Raw genomic sequence first — 20693 nt, forward strand, 5'->3', positions numbered from 1 at the left:
GCGGAAGAGCGAAGCATAGAATGTTAACAACGAAGACCACCGACATAGAAAATTTGGCGAAACGGATACTTGTAAAATTTTACATTTTACCGGTCGTTGGCTCACGGTGGATGAATCTTGCATAAACTGTGGCCAACTTGTCGAACAACGAAACGTAACGACGAAGGACAACGGACGAAGCGGTCGATATTGATTCATTGGAAAAGTTGCCCTGCCGGCCAATAAATGCGTGAGAAATGGCCGGGTCACCCTGTATATACATTGCATATAAGCGGGTGCGTTAGTATTAAAGGATATCTATTACAGCGGCCAAGCTAGCAAGTGCAAGTACAGTATACCGGGCACGGCGCCATGAATTTTGAACGTACACCGGTACCATAGTTGTTGGCCAGTGAAACTGGATCGAACAACGGGCGGACGAGTTTATCGTTCCCAGGGATTTCAACCGCGAAGAAACGTACGATTTTTTCTTCCATTTTACGACGATCACCTTTCGTACCACCAACGTTTTCACCCCTGGTTTTCGATGATCCTCACAATATTTCGTGTGAATTTCCATGGTATGGAGCGCGATCTCTTCTTTTGGTTGGAAATACATTTTATAGAAAAAAAGGAGGAGCAGATAAAAGGATATTACTGAAGATGAGAAATGTAGTTTCTATATTAAACTTGAAAGTATTGTTCAGATTAATCAAGTTATTTGTAGTCAAATTATTTGAATTCAAGTAATACGACTTCAAGCGGGTACATAATGAGAAGAAAAAGGTTGGGTATCCATGAAATGTTAACGTTGATTATGGTCTTCGTTATAATCATAAAAATATTATGTACACGAAACATGACTAAACAGAAAATTTACGAAGAGTTGATTTAGTCCAAGCAACCAATATATTTCTGCAACACTGGAAAGAATACTACATTACCCGGTAACTGTGGTTTTTTTGAGTCGAAGAATCGTTGGAAGAACATCGCTTTTAACTCATTTGAAACTTAGCAAGTCAGGTACAACAACAAATTCACATTAGTAAAGTGTTTCAAATTACTGAAAGTCAAGCGACTTCACTAACGGAAACAGGCATAGTAAGTTTACGCTCGTGAAATATTTTGGAAAATATCATGGCAAAACAATATCTGTATGTAAATGGAATGTCTCGATTATGTAGTACAGTTATCCGATAAAAAGGCGAATGCATTTTTAAATTAAAAGAGGAGATGATACCAAATTTCGAACTCGATGTTGGTAAGAAAGATTTTTCGTGAAATCCGAAAGCTTTTACAGAGCACGAAAAACAATTTGTGCTGTTGTTATCGAACGCAGAGTCTAGGATATATACACTGAAAAATGAAAAGGATATTCGTCGGTCTTCTTCTATTCCTATTAGTATCGTTGTGACTGCGTACATTAAAAGCGTCGCCACAGTGCGTCGTGAAACGCATCGCAAAGGAATTTATCAGCTTGGTCCGAAATAAAGTAATTACCGCTGCAGTGGTGTACTTACGCGTGATCAAAGGCAACGGGACGAGCGAAAAGTTGGGTTATTAAAAACTATAAACAACACGGTTTCCCGAGACAAAGTTTCAAAACCGTGGCCTGGCTGATGCGTGGTGTTCATTCACCAGACTTTTCGCGCTTTTCCGCGTATTCGTGTCGCCTCGTTTACCACTCGTTCAAAGCCTACCATACTCCCCTCTCCTTCTATTTCTTCTATGTTCTCTCCTTTTTTTTTTTTTTTGTATTTCTCGTTATTTTCTCCCTTCCTTTTTTTTTCACGTTGCCTCGTTTTTAATCCCCGTGACTACGCGCAAAACAAAACAAAAAGAAAATGCAGAAATAAAAGAGCTATTGAGGTGGGAAGATGAAGAAGGATAGAAGAAAGCAGAACGTCGTACGATACGTAGATAGAAAAACAGAGAGAGCAAGAGGGAGAAGAGTAACCGGGTCGCCGAAAGGTATCTCGCTGTGTCTTTCGCTGCATTGGATAGAGTAGTTCCCCTTCGAGGCAGAGATTAATTAGAGAACGAAGAATACAATAAATGATTATATCGAGGAAGAAGAAAGTGGCAAGGCCAGCGACGGAAACCGAAGAGGCCGAGACGAAGGGGAAAACGAGACACCTGGAAAAGGCTCGGAGTATTATAAAGGAGGATGCCAGGACCGAACGAGACTGTACCGACGTTAATGATGCCCTTGGGGCGTCCCGTCTCCTAGCATCTTCTTTGTAAATTATATAAAGAATTGTTCCTATTAATGCAAAAGATGTGTACGAAATATATATATAATTATATTATACATGTGTGCACTAGATATTCAATTATTAACTATACGTACATAGATGTATAGGTAGAAATAAAAACGAAAAACGATGAGCCATGATACGCACGGTATCAGTTACCACTCTCCTTGTTTTCTTAAGGAAATGATCTGCGCGAGGACCGCTCATTATAGAGCATCACCATTTCTTCGAGGTATCTTTCATCAGGCTATTGTCCGACCCGTGCACACACATTCACGGGCTACCACATATACCATGCGCAAGAGGGATCGAAGCATTAGATAGAACGAGTGTCAATGCTCGTTGGGTTTCACCCGGTAAATACCACGATTGAATTATCAGCGGATTAACAATTCATTCGCTGCCGGCAGTAATGATAATTACACCCATTTCGATCCGTTACATTTGGCAGCGAATCGATTCGAATATTAACCACGACATGGCCCGTTGGAAGTCGACCGTCATTATTCTTTGATTCACGGACCGATGATCTTTTTTCTCTTGATACTTTTAAAGCCGTCTTCTTATCGATTATCTTATTTGCAAAGCTTTCCGCTTAACGAGCGATATAATGGTGCATAATCATCGGAGAATGAATAGGATATAACATAATTAAAGGTAACTTGTGATGGATTTATATTACAAAGAAGGATTGTTAAATTATTATAAGCAGAGGAGTGAGTTGCAGGGAGAACAGCATGCTCTAGTTTTCCATATGACCCAGTGAAGGAGTAAGAGGAACATTAAGTGTGCCGTGAGAGAGATTTGCACATAATTGATACAAGTCATCCATCTTCTCCAAATATCCATAGAATATGAAACAAATTGGCAGTTGACTGGAATATTTATCCAGTGCAGTATTAAAATAAATAAAAAAGCATAAATATAATAAATGTCAATATAAAAATCACCTGTTCCCTCTGATCAAACGTTACCTTCGTTTGCTGTCCACCTTTCAATAGTCGCTTGATAACTACGCTAATACACTCTACAAAGCCAGTATCGAGAAAGACTTTCTTTAGAGTGTCCGGAAAGTTCGTAGCATACGCACTGCTTCTATCAACGACTTTTCGAAAAACTTTGCGACATACTTTTCGACAATGAGTTTCTTTAAGTTTCTAAGAGATCCTAAAAAGATTCTTTAATAGCCAGAATAGATAAATAGGGTGATTATAATATATCCGCTAAATCAAATTAAACATTACCGTTAAGACTCAACTTAAATTAAGCCATCTAGAATAGTTGCGTCAATTTCTTCTAATATCCGATTAATGTCCTATTATTTTTTTAATATTAATGTTTTAAACATCCTTTTAAGAACAGAACGTAGCATTTCGTTTAATCGATCCATAAATTTCTCCATGTTCTTTCATAGCCTTGTAACTCGTCCCTCCATATCCATCGGAAAGCAATTGTTCGGACTAAATCTACAATTCCTCAAATTCCTCCTCCCCTGTCGTTACTTGAATCACCTATGCTTAACGCTGTTTCATACCTCTCCATCCAGAAAGCTCACTCACCGTCATCCCTTCGTTCTTCTTCTCCTCATCGCACAGTAACTAGAAACGAAACGAAAACGAAATGAAACGAACTAATCCCGGTCCGGCGATGTATCAACGCTAGCAGCGAACTGTATTGCCGCGTTTCAACTACGAAATCATACCGGACGTTGGTAAATCCTAGCCGGATAGCGAGACCATCCGCCATCAGTACACTCCGCGATTTAATCCTTGCGCCGTGCACAACGTAAAATAACATGAAATTGCAATGTCGCCACGACGATGTAACTGCAGGGGTGGGGGTGTGGTCTGGCTGGTCCTCGACGTTGAGGGGCGAGCGGTTCGCCACGTAGAGGGTGCTGACAGGACTACCAGTCGGATTACTCGCGGCAAAAGTTAGACGACTCCTGTCCAGCTCGGGATAATTACGTGAGGTGCATTAACGTGGTGTACGTACCACCTGCATATGTATAATTACGTGCGGTTTAAGCGCGCGTGCAGACAAGTGTACAAGGTGTTTCAGGAACATAGAACCGAACTTCGTGATTACACAATACTCATCTAAAGATTGTCCACGGTTCTTCCATATTCCTTAAACAATAATTCTGTGAGGAAAGATGTCGAAGCGCTTGTTGAAACTAACGAGAAGGAAAGTATTTGATCGCTTATCGTAGGAAACTTCCATGTCCGTATTGTGCGTGTTACGTAAAGCATTTTGGAATTCCGCTGGCATTATAATGACACACGATTGTCATTAGTAAAGCCTGAAACCAGTGCGGAAATTTATGTAGAAATTACAAGGTACTTATGGCAAATATATATTTGAGTAGAAAATTTAATAAAAAGTTAACAAAAAATTAGACTGCAGCATAAATACCTATCTTTAGAGTTATTCAAGGATTTCCATATCTTCTTGTATAAAAGTTCCGGACGATTTTCGTATTTTTCTGTACTAATAAACGACGGATGATTTTCATACTTTTCTGCACCAATGGACGAAATTTATATTTCGTATAGGTTTATCGTAAAGAAGCCATTAATGCGATGCAAAAGACACGACGCGAGTATAGCGTGACCCGCCAAAATTAACACAATAAGTAGACGATATTGTGGCGTCGCCAGCAACAGAAGGATTAAGATTCCTCCGCTTCTATTCACGGATACATACTTCTAAAGTTTGCCATCAACTTTCTGAAACTTCCTATACGGGGAAGTATCGTATACGTAGGTGCTGTCGAGAGGAACGTGAAGGAAAGCGTTTCTCCATCAGTCGTGAAGAGGGGCCTGCGCATTGCGTGCGCTCGAACACGTTCGCTTTGCATCTCGCTTCAACATTTCGTCTCTCGATGCGAATACCGACTAATTCCAATGTTATGCCACATGTAGAGTGAACGACAGGAAATTTAGACAAGAACACAACGGGATTGTTTTATCGCAGTCGATTGTGTACACGGAGAGACCGGAGGATTCGATGAAATTTCTTCACGGTCGGGGGTCACGAGCTAACGAGAAGAATCGCAAGTACTCGCATGGGAAAATTAATTTCGTTCGCACACGGGTTTCTCGAAATTTTTATTTAGTCAAGATATAGATAGATAGATTCTGTTTTATGTTTTGTGAGGGAGGATTTGTTAAATGGAAAATGGATATTTAGTTAAATGGAAAAAATTTTATTTATCGTGCATTAGTCGATAACACGGTGATTCGAGAAATATTTTGAGAACAATATTTTTCACAGTAAAAGAATATTATAGTGTCTGATTTACATTCATATTAACTTCACAATGTAGAACTTAGTACACGCAGCAGTATCCAGACGTAACCTGTGTACCTTTACGACCACGTGACATTGAAGAACAGGTTCTTGATAGTAGAAAAATATCGAACAATCAAAGCTAAAGATGAAATAAAGCAAATATATGAATGCACATTAACAAGAATATAAAGCAAGTGCTATAATACAATGTAACATTCATTTTCTTACGAAAAAGAAGAACTGTTCTCGACAGATTCGTTGCCAATACGTTGTCCATTTAAGGCAGATCAATTTTTACTAACAATATTTTTCATACTGCGTACCAGTAATAAAAGATAGTGTCGACAGTTCACGTAAACACTCTGTGCATGATGGATTCTCGAAGAACAAACATTTTGAACAAATAGAATAGCAGCAGAACGTTAATATTAGTTAAATAATACCGAAGGAAATTGATCGATGAGAATAAAATGGCCAGCGACTAAATTGGCGAAGCCGTGAAAATGGTGTTCGAAAGTCTGTAAATAACGCGCTTTGTATTAATTTATGGACGGCGAGCAGCCGTTCAGAGCGCGGCGTTCCGAGGGCGTCGTTATGATGATATACACGTGCAAGGGGTGTTATTTGGATTTCATTACGTCCCGCTCGGGGCACTCCTCGTAAGCACTCGCCTTGTCCGATGGGAGCTCCTAAGAATCTGAAGCAGCTAGCCAGGGGGAAAATATTGGGTCAGCTGGTGATCTCTCAAATGATCTTACATTCGTAAATCGCTAAACAGGCTGGTAAATATGAACAAAGAAAAGATCTACTACTCTTCTGATATTATTAGCTATGTTTACAACCCTTTTCGTTCTTGACTGAAAGTCAAGTGGCCATTTGATTTAATTCTTTTCAGTATGGCAACTTAATTTTTGCACCGTTTCTATTATATTTTACAGTTGGAGTAAATTAGTTAGACATTGTCCTACATTTGTTGTTATTAAAAATTCATTATATTTTATCAAATCATCGTATTCCGACTGGGAATAAAACAGAATATTCTAGATTTCTTCTCATTAAAAATTCATTATAGCTTGCAAAATCGTAAAAACGTATTCCAGCAGAGCATATCTTAATTAATTATACTAATTAAATCGAAACTAGCCGTTCGATGTTCTGAAAAATTAAAATATGTGATTAAATTCATGTACTGGCAATTTTTAACTCATTTATTGTGATTTTTAGCTAGGTAATTATTATTAGACTGTAGAACCATCTTTTATCTTGAATTATTATTATAACGGAAATAAATTTTTTCTGATTTCCTTATAAAAAAAAGACACAACGTATTAAAATTAGAATCGCTTTTACAGCAAATAAATGCATATATCTATCACTTAATTAATTGATATTTTACATTTTAAAGCACTGTTGCTTATAGGTACGCAATGTTGAGCATAAACGACAAACTATTTGTATCAGTAGTTTCTTGACCGTCGGATCCAAAAAAATTAGAAGCATTTGTTTCAATTGATTAGTTGCTTTTAACCGAGAATATGATACGCGTACAAAGCGAAATCACAAAAAATGGAGAATTTTATAATAATTGGAAACGCGGATAGCATCCGAGGAAAGAACGGAACGACTATCGCGATCGAGTCGATTTGATTTGATTTCATGCCGAAATCGAATCCAGCTAATTTCATCCCTCCCACCCTCGGCTAGCGCGCAATGGACGAAAGTTGCGAACCAGGCTGATCGCGTGTCGCTAGATTAATTTTCGTAACTGTGATTATTGGATGGGTTTTCGGCCACAATTCGGGCCACATTGAGTCGAGATATTGTTGTTATCTGGATCGATTAATTGGACGAAAGTTGACTTTCCGCACACTATATTTCGTACGAGTAAAATTGTAATTACATTGCCCAGGGAAAACATCGAAGGTTTCGTATCATTTTATATTTTATGATGTATTGGATTGCTCGGATAATTTGTAACATTTTTTGAAATTTTTATGTTCTGTATATATAGAAACAAATGCGTATTGTATTGTATTATGTATTGTATATATATCCTATGTAATTTGGAAAGAGTTATTTATTATGTACATTTATAAAATATTATCTAGCAAACTTTGCTTTTAGTTGAACGACAAATGCGTTAATTAAAGAGAAAAATCTGGTATCACCGATAAAAAGAGTTTTCCGATATGAAAGAAGACTTTATGATTTCAGTAAAAAACAAATAAAAGATTTATCCCATTTCGTATTATATATTTTCACGAAATACTTTTTTCATAACAAAAGGAAAAAATCACAAGAAAAGTTAATGAATAGGCAAAAAGTTATCGAAAGAAACTGTGCAAGTATCATTTAATATGTTACTTCTACAAAGATATAACGCTTTCGTTGCGAAGTTTTCGAATTAAATCATGCCTTTTGATATACATAATATCGAACTAAAACGTAGTTATTATACATTAGTGTATACACGTTGTATATCACGTGATAACATCGAAGGATCGTCATTAATTTTGCATTTTGTAATATAAACGACTGCTGTTTGATATAACTGCGCTTTGAGTAAAAGTTTAAGAACAAACGCGTGTAATTTCGTGATAGCTTTCATCTACAAAGTGGAAGATAAAACGCGTAAACACGTGAGAAATCAGATACATAAAAATATAGATACAGAGAAAATACTTAACATCGGAACAAGGTGCACTCGAACACGTTCAAAGAGAAGGCATTTAATCCTTCAAACAAGTGACATCCACTCTCAGTCGTTATTACATTGCAAATTTTAAGAGTGTTCTACGTAAATACGTGGAATTTCTTATTGTATAAAATTATCTCGTTATCATGTTCCTCGCTATACGTTTTTAAGCCAGTCTTTTCTTAACCGATGTAGAGTTACAGCGATATATTATTTAAAAACTCGTGACCTGTACCTACCTCAGTCAGTAAATGTAACTAAGTGGAAATTTTGATAGTTACATTCGGAGTACAAGTTCGAGCTGTCAAAAACTCACCTTTTAAATAAAACATTGCGAAACATCGAATTTAGTCGAGACTAGTGTGGGAAACGCAAATAGAAACGAGATTCCTAGTGCATGCTCCCAATGATAGCGTAGATGTCGAGAGTCCCGCTTTAGAGGACGACCGGAATATCTGTTCTACTACTGATAAATCCACTTTCATTTCAAAATCGAACGTTTGTATTATCTTGTCATTTTATTCACCTAAAAATAATACGAGATTGATATCCTTAAATCATTGGCAAATAAACCATTTTTCGTCTATTTAAAAAACAAGAATTGAATTTAAATAAGATTTAAATAAGCGACGCCGTATTATATACGAGCCCCTGTTATCGAATTAGAATCGCACGAGTGAGAAGGTTTTACGCGTAAAGCAATGTAATGTACGAAAATAAGTATATAAACGATCTAAATAGTCTACAGACATTCTATTCATTATCGCTCAAGTAGAACAAGTTGTCCGACTATAAGAATACAGGAATACTTCTTCGATGAAAGAAGCTGTGTCAATTAACTACTGATAATAAATTAATTGCTATTTGTACATCGTCATCTATATATTCAACAGCAATTCGAGTAACCGAATAAATAAATAGAAATAGCGTTATAAATAGAAGAACGACATTGTTCTGTGTGATCCTAATTCGACGATCAAATGACGCAAATAGAAAGAAAGACACTTTGAGGTAACAGTCGATCAAAAATTCGTAGCGTCTTGATCCGAATGGCAGGATAGGCAGTGAAAAGTTCAACGACGTCTGTCCTTTAACTTTCCAGCCATCCAACGATTCGGTTGGTTCGCCTTTTGAGCATACGACGATTCTAAAAGGCAGCCACCGCTATGGCCCTCTCGACGCCATTGGGGTTTACGGTTACGGTTAAGTACAGAGCAAAGAGATCGTATCGTTTTCCGAACGATTTGGCTAATCGAGTGGCGCCACGATGGAGAAGGAGCGCATCAGGCCGCGGCCGCAGCTATGCGTATATGCGCATTCGGCAGTACGCTGCCGCCGCTGCTCTCGACTTCCGGCTGCGGGAATTTAAACGAGGATCGAGCTTAAAACTGCCGAGAACCGGGAACGCGGCCCTCTTCTTCTAATAACGACCACGATCCTTTTAATTTGTCACGCTGTTAAGAGTTAATTCGAATTTCGTCTTAGTAAAAGAGAATTAGATTGAAACACGCAAATTTTGAAACATAACGAACGTCAATTTTCTCACTATTATGTCTGACAATAATATTCGTGTATTAGTAATTCGTTCTGCGAGCGCATATTGTTCTCTGGTTTTCTCGTTTTGTTTCTTTTTAATTGAAGCAGCGTGCAAATATAAAACGAGAGCAATGAAAGAGTCAGCTTGTGGGGATCATTTTTTAAAACGCGACGAGACGAAGAATTAATTATTGGATGGCGAAGGTTGTTTCTGCTTTTGTGGTTGAGGAAATTCGTTTTATGGACGAAAGAAGAAAAAAGAGTTAACGGGTACCGACCGCTAGAAATTAGCTGCGAAAATTAACGCCGAGTCCTTCCGCTGGCCTGAAGTGAAATTTTTTGAGGAAGGCGTCCAAGAATTACCTGAGAGGTAGAACACGCTCGTATAAAGTAACGATCGCACGAAATTAGCCTTAAAACCAACGTTACTGCTCGCCGGATATTTTTAGAAAGTTACGCTGGATTTTAATATCGTTCATAGGCCAAATGAATTCGAATATTAATTACGTTTTCTTTCCGTTTTAAAATTGAGGGGTTGAAGTGGCAAATGGTGTATTTAAGAGTAAGAAAAAATAATAGGAAACGGTTTTTTAATGTGAAAAGAAGTAAATATTCCACTAACCTTTTACCATTCATTCTCCTTCTAAATATCTATTCTAAATATATGTATAAATTTAGTTAGAGCTAAAAATTCAAATGTCATTATATGTTCAAACAGCGAGAAACGTTTTGAATTTCTGTTGGAAATCTTCACTCGTATCGCTTGAACCATTGCTATTTCGATTCCTCGGTTAACATTTCTAATTCATCTTCACTCAATTACTATATTTGTACCACTCACATTAATGTCAAATGGTTTAAACGCTTATACCATTCTTATTTAACCACAATTAAGACCATCACCTTTTGGCCGAATTCACGAATATCGATGAAACTTAATCGACTACCGGGTAATTCGATCGCTCGTGTTCCCTGAAACGCATTTTGTAGCCAGAAAATCCCAAAGCCACGATTATTCGGCGAGACTTTGGAGCAGCTGGGTCGAGTTTACTGGCGTTTACCCAACTAGTAGCCGCATTTCGTAGTGATCGGTCGCTATAATAAGTGGAAACTGCGGAACAGGCTAGCGCGTGGTGATTGCTTCCAATCGAGTGGCTAATCATCGGAAACCAATGTAGAGACGACGATCTAGATATATGTACTATATAAGCTAGAACGTAAAACGATGGAAAGGGGTGGAGCGAATTTTTCGTGGCTGGCGTTTCAAGTTTGAGAGCAATCTCTCTCCTTTCTTCTCCCTTCTCTCGAGAAGACGACAAGATGCCCATGTCTAGACGCTTCGAACGCAATTACCGCGAACGTTCCTCTCACGATCGACGTAAAAATGAATCGTCGATCACGATGGACGGGTCCCTGAACATACTTTCGGAAAAACGATAAACAAAAGAAGTTTATAGACACGCGCGCGTTCGATCTCCTAGCGCAATTAATGTTACGGGAAATTGGATGTCTTTCGTGAAAATTGCGTGAAGATGCAGCAGGAAAGAGACGACGATGAAGAACGTATATCCTGGAGTAAACGGAAGAATATCCGAAGTTTATGAGACGAATACGAAACAAGATATATATATACGCAATGTGTCCGCTTTATAGTACGTTCTCCGGTTCGTCATGTGGCAGTTTCTCCTCTTAAGCCACGAGCGAGCAAGCAAGCTCGATATTTCGCTCGATACCCTCGACAGTACGGTACAAGCTAGCGCGACACCCTCGATATACCCCCGAGTTGGTGGTCGAAATAAAATTCTGCCCTCGCCACTGTTCCAATATTATGCGAGAGATATTTCAAACGAGTCGCTGGCTTCACAATGGGTTAGACCAGGAGGGTTGTGGGTGGTGACTCGTAGGAGTGAGGCCTCGTAGCTCATCATCGCATTTATTATTCAACCGTCTGAAACGGCAATAATGTCGGCCCGATGGTATTTAATTTTCGTGCTGTTGAATCATGGCGTGAGACTATATCAAAATATATATCTGCCGACCGTTATGGATCCATGGAAATGTGAAAAAAATAAAATATATGTGAAATAAGAAAAAATAGGGACGAGAAAAGGTAGGGGAAGAGAGAGGGTAAGATGAAAGAAGGAAATGGAGGAAGGATGAGAGAGAAGAAAGGAAACGGAAGCGCAGTTAGAATCGGGTGAGGCAAGCGAATTTTAACATAGGAGGCCTACGGCTTCTATATTCCTTCGACGATCGTGAACGGCCGACCCAGAAAGAACCCCACGACAGAGAGGCTCGTTTATTTCCTGACAGTCATTTCCTCTTCTTTCAGGAGGGAATCGGCTCCCTGAAGGTAGTGCCCGGAGGGGTCGAGCTTAGAGGTCAGGCCGCCGTATTGGATGCTCTGGTGGCCTCCAGCCTGAGATCCAGACGAGGAAAGAATCTGGTGCTCGAGTCCTGGAGCAACTTCACCGCTTCCGCCAGGTCGCACGATGGCCGATTGCTCGCTCGGTTCACCGTTGGTAAGAATACAGTTGACAAAATATTTTGTTGAATGATTTTTTTATTCGACGTTCTTGTTGAACCTCTTCATTGAATATTTTCGTTGCATAGTTTCAATTCGTCAACGAGCCAATTTGTCTCTCCATCACATTTCGACGAATGATTGTTAAGGTATTAACCAACGAAATATTGGATTACAGTTTCGATCGGTGGAAACGAACTATTGATACAGATATTCGATTTGCAATCGCTTGTTTCATTGTATTTCAATGTAATCGAACGTTGTTGGTCGATTCGTAATCGATAGAGGGGAACGAGTCGATTTAAAATTGCGGTCAAAGTTAATTTGAATCGTGAAATGTTTGAAACGGAAGAGTAATTCATGATTAGTATTTAATCGGAATGTTAAAAGTATAGATCGCGAAATTAAACGTTCTCTCCGAGCCTTGAAATTGTAACAAAGAATCTTCAGAACTCTTTGAAGAGACAGAACGTGAATATCCTGTGGAAAAATGGGATTACTCGGATTTTCAAAGGATTTATAGGATCGCGTGGTAATTGTCCTCAAAATCCTGTCCCCTTTCAAGATGAACGAATATTTAGTTTTATTTCATTCTTCCTTACAGAATTTTTTTAATGCCACCGGATACGTTCGCCTTGCGTCCATTCGAGAAACAAAAGGAACGGATATCGATAACAACGGGGGTAACAGGAATGAGATGTACCCGTTAATGGACACGAACGTTTGCAGTCACATCGGTTTTACAACTATGGAATTAAATCGCGTGACAATCGTCACGTTGAAGGCATCGGTGCACTGTATTAATGTCGATGACGATCGGAATTTCAAATATTCCCGCGCATAGAAACAAAATTGAGATAACAAAATTCGTTTAATTCTCCCAAAGGAATACGAAAGATATATCTTTCATCTAACATACAAAATCCTCGAAAAATCCTTATTCAATTACGTATTCTCTTTTCAGGTGTTTAAACGTTTAAATGAATACGTCAGTGCTTGTATTCGGTCGGCGAAACAAAACGATTCGAAGTAATTTCTCGTTCTTTGCAGCATAACGATTTAAATCTGCGCGTGAATTCAGGGCACGTACAATAAATATGTAAACGAAGATTCGTTACATATTACTAACGGATACCATGGCAAACTTAAACTCCATTATCCCTTTTAAACATTCAGCGAAACGTGATTCCTGGATCTCTGGTTCGATTTCTAACGAGCTCGTTGTCCCGTTGAAGAAGTTTCCACTTCTTCGTTTCTCTTTTTATACCTCTCGTTCCCTTTTATCGTGAAACGGGAAATGGCAGATGACTGTCTTTTTGTCCACTTTACAGGCGAGGATCGCGTGGACTGCGTGTCGAGAGGTTTCCGGATAACCGACCCTCGAGGAGGAGTTCTCTTCTCAGCAGATAGGGAGCAGGTGGTGGTGGGGGCAGAAATGTTGAGGGTGACTGGCGACGGGGGTGCTGTTTTCCAGGGCAGTGTTCAAACGCCTCTCGTCAGAGGGGAATCTGGTCGTGGTCTCAGGTAATCATAAAACGGAAATTGCAATAAGCGAATATACTTCGCTTGTGTGCATAAATATTCTAGAAAATATTTATGATCATTTCTCATCCATGCTTTACTTTACCTAATTTAATTTATGGTTTAATATAAAATTTATACAACGATAGAGAGTCACTATACTAAAAGAATAAATAGTTCAATTCCTACGTTCTTTTATTTTACAGATAATAAAATAGTCAAGATATATTGCAATAGGCAAGACTTCTTTTATATCTATCGTAACGTGTCAAACGTCTGTTAAGATAAGGGACATACGAGAGTTAAACAGCTTGATAGACGCATAGAAATCTAAGAAATACCACGGACATACTTAACATTCTCTTTTAAAAGAGATCACAAAGTGTTTCTTGAAGATCGTCGCGGTAATATTTAATTGTAATTATCTTTGTAGAAAGTTTCATTTCGGAAATTTTCGCTGCTTATTCAGTTCAATATAAATCGTTGATTATTTTTGAGGTTAATTGGCTATTATAAAATTAAGTCACAACTTGGAACTTATGTTAGGAAACACTAGATATAATGGATAAAAGATCTGAGATACGAACGAGCGTATTCTATAATTTAAAAATAAAGGAGAATTTTGTTTAAAGATTTCTCGAATCTCGATCAAAGCAATTATTATCAAAGCAATTATAAGTAAATGATCGCGATAATTTCTCGCGGATAGTCTTGTCCCATATTTATTTCGGGGACATCTAAGAGTGGCTTCGATCCGGTTCAACAAACTCAGCGTAACATTTTGGGTCGACTTTCTGCATCTCTCCGATAATCATCCCGGATGCTGGATTCTAGACACAAATAGCGTTTCGATATTCCAACCAACTTTTCTTGTAGTCCCCTGACTATAAATAATCATACCGAATTGCATTCAATACGACGCATACTCCCGTGGGATTAAACTTCGTGGTAACATGTTAAATATATGGCGTCGGTCAAACGAGAGGGTAGCAGTTCTGTCTGGAATCGTGTAATTGATGGGAAGATTCATTGACAAAGATTGCGTACCTTACTCTCATTGAGTATTTAATCGTTTCGTGTACAATACGATCGAACTTGTTGCCAACGCTCAGCTGCGACCAATGAGAACTAAATCCGCGATGAAAAACTGTTACGTATTCAAACGTCCGTATATTTTCCATTCATTTAAATCTTTATTTATTCATATAAAAATGAACAGGACTCCTGCATGCTTTTTTAATTCTTAAAAGCTATTGTTAAAAGAAATTGCGTTAATATCGGTAAAATGTTACTTTAGTACATTTTATTTCATTTTAGGAAGCAATAACGTCAAACAAATGCAATAAAACATTGTATTATTGCATAACATTAAATGAAAAACCAGATAAGTTAATGTCTGCATTTTATTAGTTACAAACAATATCGAATTGATAATACTACATGGTAATAATATTAAGGATGATATACTCGTAGTTAAATAATAATGCACAGCAGAAGAAGATACCGGAGAACTTTAACCTTTCAACTAGGTTAATATCTTCAAGCATATGGTTCGCAGAAACTACAAAGATATTTTAAAGAAACGTTCCCACAGTCGTGACACAAATTCTGTTCCGAATCTTCAATCTTCTTTCTGCTTCAACGTTCGGAATCTTCAAAATATTGCCAATCGTAGCTACGAGTCTTTAAATCTGCATTATATCATATTCAATTGATTTAACAGAGCTCCAAATATTCAGTAGTCGCATCGATTTGTCGATTCGTTGAACCACTTGGCGGCTAAATGTCAACGACGACGTTTCGTTTTGAAACGCGGATAGTAGAAGAAGATAGCGTATTATAAGATGGGAAATTGCGATGGTTTGAAAGAACGAAGCGGATGGCGCACTGATACCGCGATTATTGATAGTGTCGGACAATTTACAGAAGGATTTACGATTACAATAAAACTTTGCTCGCGCGGAAAATTATATTCATAGGATTGGATTTATGCCAGATATGAAATACCGAGGATTCGAACGAGCGAGATACTTCGGCTGCAAGCAATAGGTCGTCGGCGATGACGAGGGATGCAGGGGATGCAAGGGAGAAGGCAGTATTGGAAGAAAGGCACGGTCGAAGACCCTGCTTTACCACTTCTTAGAAAGAAGGATCGATTATTGCGAGTCTGACGTTGCAGTCGACTAGTTGCCATATTATTTTGTCGCGCGATATTACAAGTTTTCAATCGTATTTAGCTTCTCCAATATGCTACTGTATTTCCTACCTGAGATTCTATCGCTCTCTCTGTCTCTCTCTCTCTCTATATATATATATACATATTAATTCCATTTCTTTGCGTTCTATATTTGTAGCAAGCAAGATTTAAAGCAACCTTCTTTTCCTTTAATTTAGTTGGTAATTTACAAAAAGGATAAAATTAGACGATAACATGGATTCGTTAAATTGAAACTTTGGACAAACAACATTTCATGTTCGTCGACCAACATTTTTGTTCGTTTAAGGGTGCATTGAAGAAATCTGATTAACAGACGTCAATTTCATATTACTAATACAAATAGTGGAAGAAAATGATATATTAATCCCTTAACCTACGATTTACGTTCTAGAATTTTGGGCAGAAAACGTAAACAAGCTATTATATATCATATTATATATTATATTTGGCCCGATCATCGTACTACGGGCTATGCCCGTAATTGTAGGTTAAGGGGTTAATAATAGAAATAGCAAAATATTGAATAGAGATTGTAATAGAATTTGAAGATGAAGTATAATTGTGATAACATAGGGACTCAATGTTATAGCACCTTTAAACATGCAATGCGAATAGCGCAATTTCACGCGACATTCCAACGGTCAACTTACATCTCAATAATAAATAATTTTATGCTATTATTGACAAATTTTCTGTCAACAGACTGGAATCAGCAACCAGATCCCTGAAGATCAGCGCTCCCCAGCGAGTGGTCATTGAATCCTGGGCGAACGAAATCTCAGCCTCCTGTTTAACGGATCTGAAACTTCAAAGCGTACATGGCGGCATCAAATTGGACGCGAAGACTCTCTTCATGAAAGGCTTGAAGACAGCCAGTCCTAACCAAGCACACTCTTCGAGAGAACAGCAGCAGCAACAGCAGCACTCCAGCAGAACGTCCTCTCACCAAAGTCAGAGAGACACGACCATTTATCAGTTATGTGCCTGTGCTAACGGCAAACTTTTTTTGGCTAGGTCCGAAGGGACGTGTCAAGCGGACAAATCGATTTGCTAATACTAAACGATTAAACTAGACGCGACTGGATGTTTGAAAAAAATCTAAATAAAGGATCCTCGCAATGGAGAAGACACCGATCCTACGATGAAACGCGATGTAATCAGATTGACGAGCGGAACGAGCAGATGGTGATCGAAATTTGTCGCGCGGAAGTTGTAGAAATTGATGGAGGTTGCGGTGCATGGTAGTCGAAGTCCCGAGGTTCGCCCGAGGCCTTTCGCTTTTCGCTGATGTTTCCGCTCTAGAACGACGCGTGGACGCTGGTTCCCATCGTTTAGGTCCGCGTTTCGCTGTTTTATCCCGCTGGATCCTATGGACAAAGCGTTAGCGCCTCGCGAAAGATGAAAAGGGAAAAACAAATGAACACTGTTAGAAACCGTGTTTCCAATGGCGGTGCTAATTCCCGATCGGTGGATCGACAAACAGCGAAGCTACTACGAAATGAATGTATATCTTGTATATTAACGAAATGGATTATCGGTAGTCAGCGGCTGGTAATCGAATCGTCATCTCGTTCCTGTCTGTCCCTGCCCTGTCATTAGGTCGAATCATTTTCCCCCGCCCAATTCTCCCTTGCTGGTTTTTTTGCGCAAAATATCGTTCGTGTGACCAGTCGATAGGCAACGATTTGCAGTTCCTTTGAACCCGATCGAACGAAAGTTTAAAAAGAAGAGAATGAGAGAGAGAGAGATGGAAATGCATATGAGAAAGAAAGAGAAAGACGTATGAAGAGATATATCTTGCCGTGTTAAAACTATCGTTTCTAGCGTGTGCGCAAAAATCTGTGTGTTTTCGCCCGGTTCCGGATACGCCGATTAGAGTGACACGTCGCGATTAGAGGAACCTTTATTTTGGAGCGTGTTTTGCGATTAAAGGGAGACGCAAGTGTAGTTCACTGTAAAAGGATCTGATTGTGTGATCCAGCTTGCACGCTGTACATCGGCCATGTCCATCTATTTATGTATGTGGCAATAAAGTGGTTATTGTTACTATTATTATTAAACATGATGAAGCATTTTTTCTCGCCCTCAAGGAGCGCTACTTCGTTCTGTGCGGCAACAGGTACGTAGAATTTTATCTTCTGTCCTTCCAAACGAAAAATTTTTTAATTGATTTCGTCTATTATCTTAGGTAAAAGTATTCAAGGTTAGCAGTGAGACACATTTTCTCCATAATCTTTCCTCTAAATATTCGGATCCACGCTTGAAAACGACGAATTCATATATATATAATAATAATTCATCATCTCCCAAAAATATCTTTGTCACCATTGCATTGAAACCTGCAGACTGCCAGAATCTCATCACTTTTTTAGAATATACGATCTTCTATATCGAATCTAACTATAACCTAGAGCAGAAGTAAGTAAATAAATGATATCTTGAAGTTATCAGCTAACCTCGCCAACATCTTTCCTTTCGATATTTAAGTCAATGCTTAAGAAAAATGAAACTCAATATTGTCTGATAAACCAGTATCATATTCCACTTTCTTTAACGCAATCCTATAAATATCGTTGATAATTTAATACTGTGTCAAAGTATTACAAAATCCTGTCTCTCTTTTCCAACATATAATCCACTTAGATTGTCCGATCTAAACATGGTAAATGACATTACAAGATGACATTGCGTCTGACAACCTTTGTCTTCAAAATCCAGGTCGATGCTTAAAAATAACCGAACCTAATTCTTAAAGAACCAGTTTATCATCCAAAGAAAAAAAAAGAATTCCTGCGCTTCTATCCAATAAAGAAATACTCCGGTTAATTAATGTTGCCTGGAAGAATCCTTTTCCTTTGGCAAGAAGAGAAGCTATTCGACGTTCCATCCGGAGACTGATGTTTTTAATATCGACGACAGACGAACGAGGAAGGGCCAGTTCCTATAGATTTCCGTTTCCAAGTTGCAAGGGAGGGCGCGCAGTCGCGGGCGGACGGCACAATAAACGATAACGGGGAGCGAAATTAGGCAAAACGAAAATAGTTTCAAGAAAAGCCGATCTCGCTACATAATATAGTATATGTCAAGCGGGCTGACAGGTAGCAGGGGCAATCTCACCTAGTAGCCCCTTAAACGGCTCTGACGGCAAGGTAATTTTCTTGGAATTCGAGATTAAAATTGCATCGAGGCTAGAAGGGAACAAAGTACGGGCGTCCCGCCTGCTCTTGCCCAAGTTTCACGGGCGGGGAGAAGAGACGTAACGATGGTGAAGCCGTAAGAAGGGATGGAGCAATCTAACAAGCGGGAGAGCAAGATGGTAGAAAGAGAGCGTAAGCGGTGTGAATTAGCAGCAGCCAAGTAAAAAATACTCGCTGGATGAAAAATGCCTCTTAGATCCCTTTGTATTACCCTAAGACGAGGAGGATCTGAGAACACCGAGGGAAACGAGGTGAAAATGCTTGAGACCACCGCCGGTAAATTTCCCCAGACCTTCCCGGACTTGTACCACTCTTGAAAAATTTTACATCAATAGACGCGAGATTTCTTTCTTGTTACATTCGTGGAATTTAACCCTTTTGAGTATACTGCGAATGTTCGTGCATTTATAGCAAAAATTTCAATATGCAAAAATGTACAACTGCATATAACGTGGAAAAGTGGATAAAATGCTTGGAGCGAAGTATTCGTTATAATCTTTAATGGGCGAAACAAACATCTGTCCCGAGAGGGTTAGAAAGTTTCGAACGTTCATTTAATTAAGCTTCTCAAAGTTTTATAGGTTAGCCCATCAACGTATGAGAAATAGCACGTGCCCTTTTGTAACACTATTCCAATGTGTAACGTGAGCATTGTAGCCAGCTTCATTAGAGGCTTAACGAGGCATCGATGCTGTAGTCAGTGTAGTTGGTCATCGATAAATAGATGATAATGACCATACACGGACGTGTACAGCATTGATTGTGCTATACCACTATTAACCACTATATTACTAAAAAGATAGATGAATTCTAAAAGCAAACCTCGATATTACCAAAAAGATAAAGATCCCATTTTAAATCCAAGCGTGAATGTTGAAAAAAATGTTGTGAAAAAAACCAGACTTCATTTGAAGAGACAGTTTTGCAAGAAGCGTGATGTTTGGTTCATAAAGTCAGTGAAAAATTTCGTAATCTTTCTTTTCTCGCATAGTATAATCAGAAGTAAGTAAAAGTTTCACGGGTAGCGCGAAGACACGGTGAAGAGTCTCAAAGAAACGACAGGACAATTAATCTGGAATCTATTCAGGAACCATTACCGAGCTCCGACTCCTAGACTGATTAATTAACCAGCAGCTTTGTTTATATAGTCTCAGGACTATTACCGAGTACTTCGCCAGTTAAATTACTTGCACAGTGCTCGAGTGACGTGACACGCTTGCAGTTTTCTGTACTCGCTAAGACTACCGTTACCCCTATACTATCTGCAACCCCTTGGCACAGTTCACCCTCCACGTCGCCACGAAACAGCAACGACTTTGCCCTTCTATGTGGGCGTAAGAGCGGAGCCTCGTTGTGGCGAATGTACCGGTGGCGGACCACCGAAGCGGAGGCTGTCACATGGATTCTGTGAACCGTGAAATTGTCGCGCGAAACGCGACCGATAAACCTTTAAATACGAATTAGCGGCACTCGT

At 38.9% G+C, this 20693-nt stretch overlaps 1 protein-coding gene across 10 annotated transcripts in view; it reads left to right on the forward strand.

Moving 5' to 3' along the window:
- The window catches only part of Scgdelta (sarcoglycan delta), a 218882-nt gene extending 200800 nt beyond the window's left edge, over nt 1–18082 (forward strand). For all 10 annotated transcript variants that reach the window (XM_069114810.1, XM_069114809.1, XM_069114815.1 and 7 more), the window contains 3 exons: nt 12092–12281; nt 13615–13807; nt 16725–18082. In XM_069114810.1, coding sequence (XP_068970911.1) covers nt 12092–12281; nt 13615–13807; nt 16725–17076 — 735 coding nt within the window. In that variant the 3' untranslated portion in view covers nt 17077–18082. The remainder of the gene's footprint in view (nt 1–12091; nt 12282–13614; nt 13808–16724) is intronic.
- Nucleotides 18083–20693: the final 2611 nt, after the last annotated feature.

Source organism: Bombus flavifrons, chromosome 6 (genome assembly GCF_040668555.2).
Source record: "Bombus flavifrons isolate JBK064 chromosome 6, iyBomFlav1_principal, whole genome shotgun sequence".
Lineage (NCBI taxonomy): Eukaryota > Metazoa > Arthropoda > Insecta > Hymenoptera > Apidae > Bombus > Bombus flavifrons.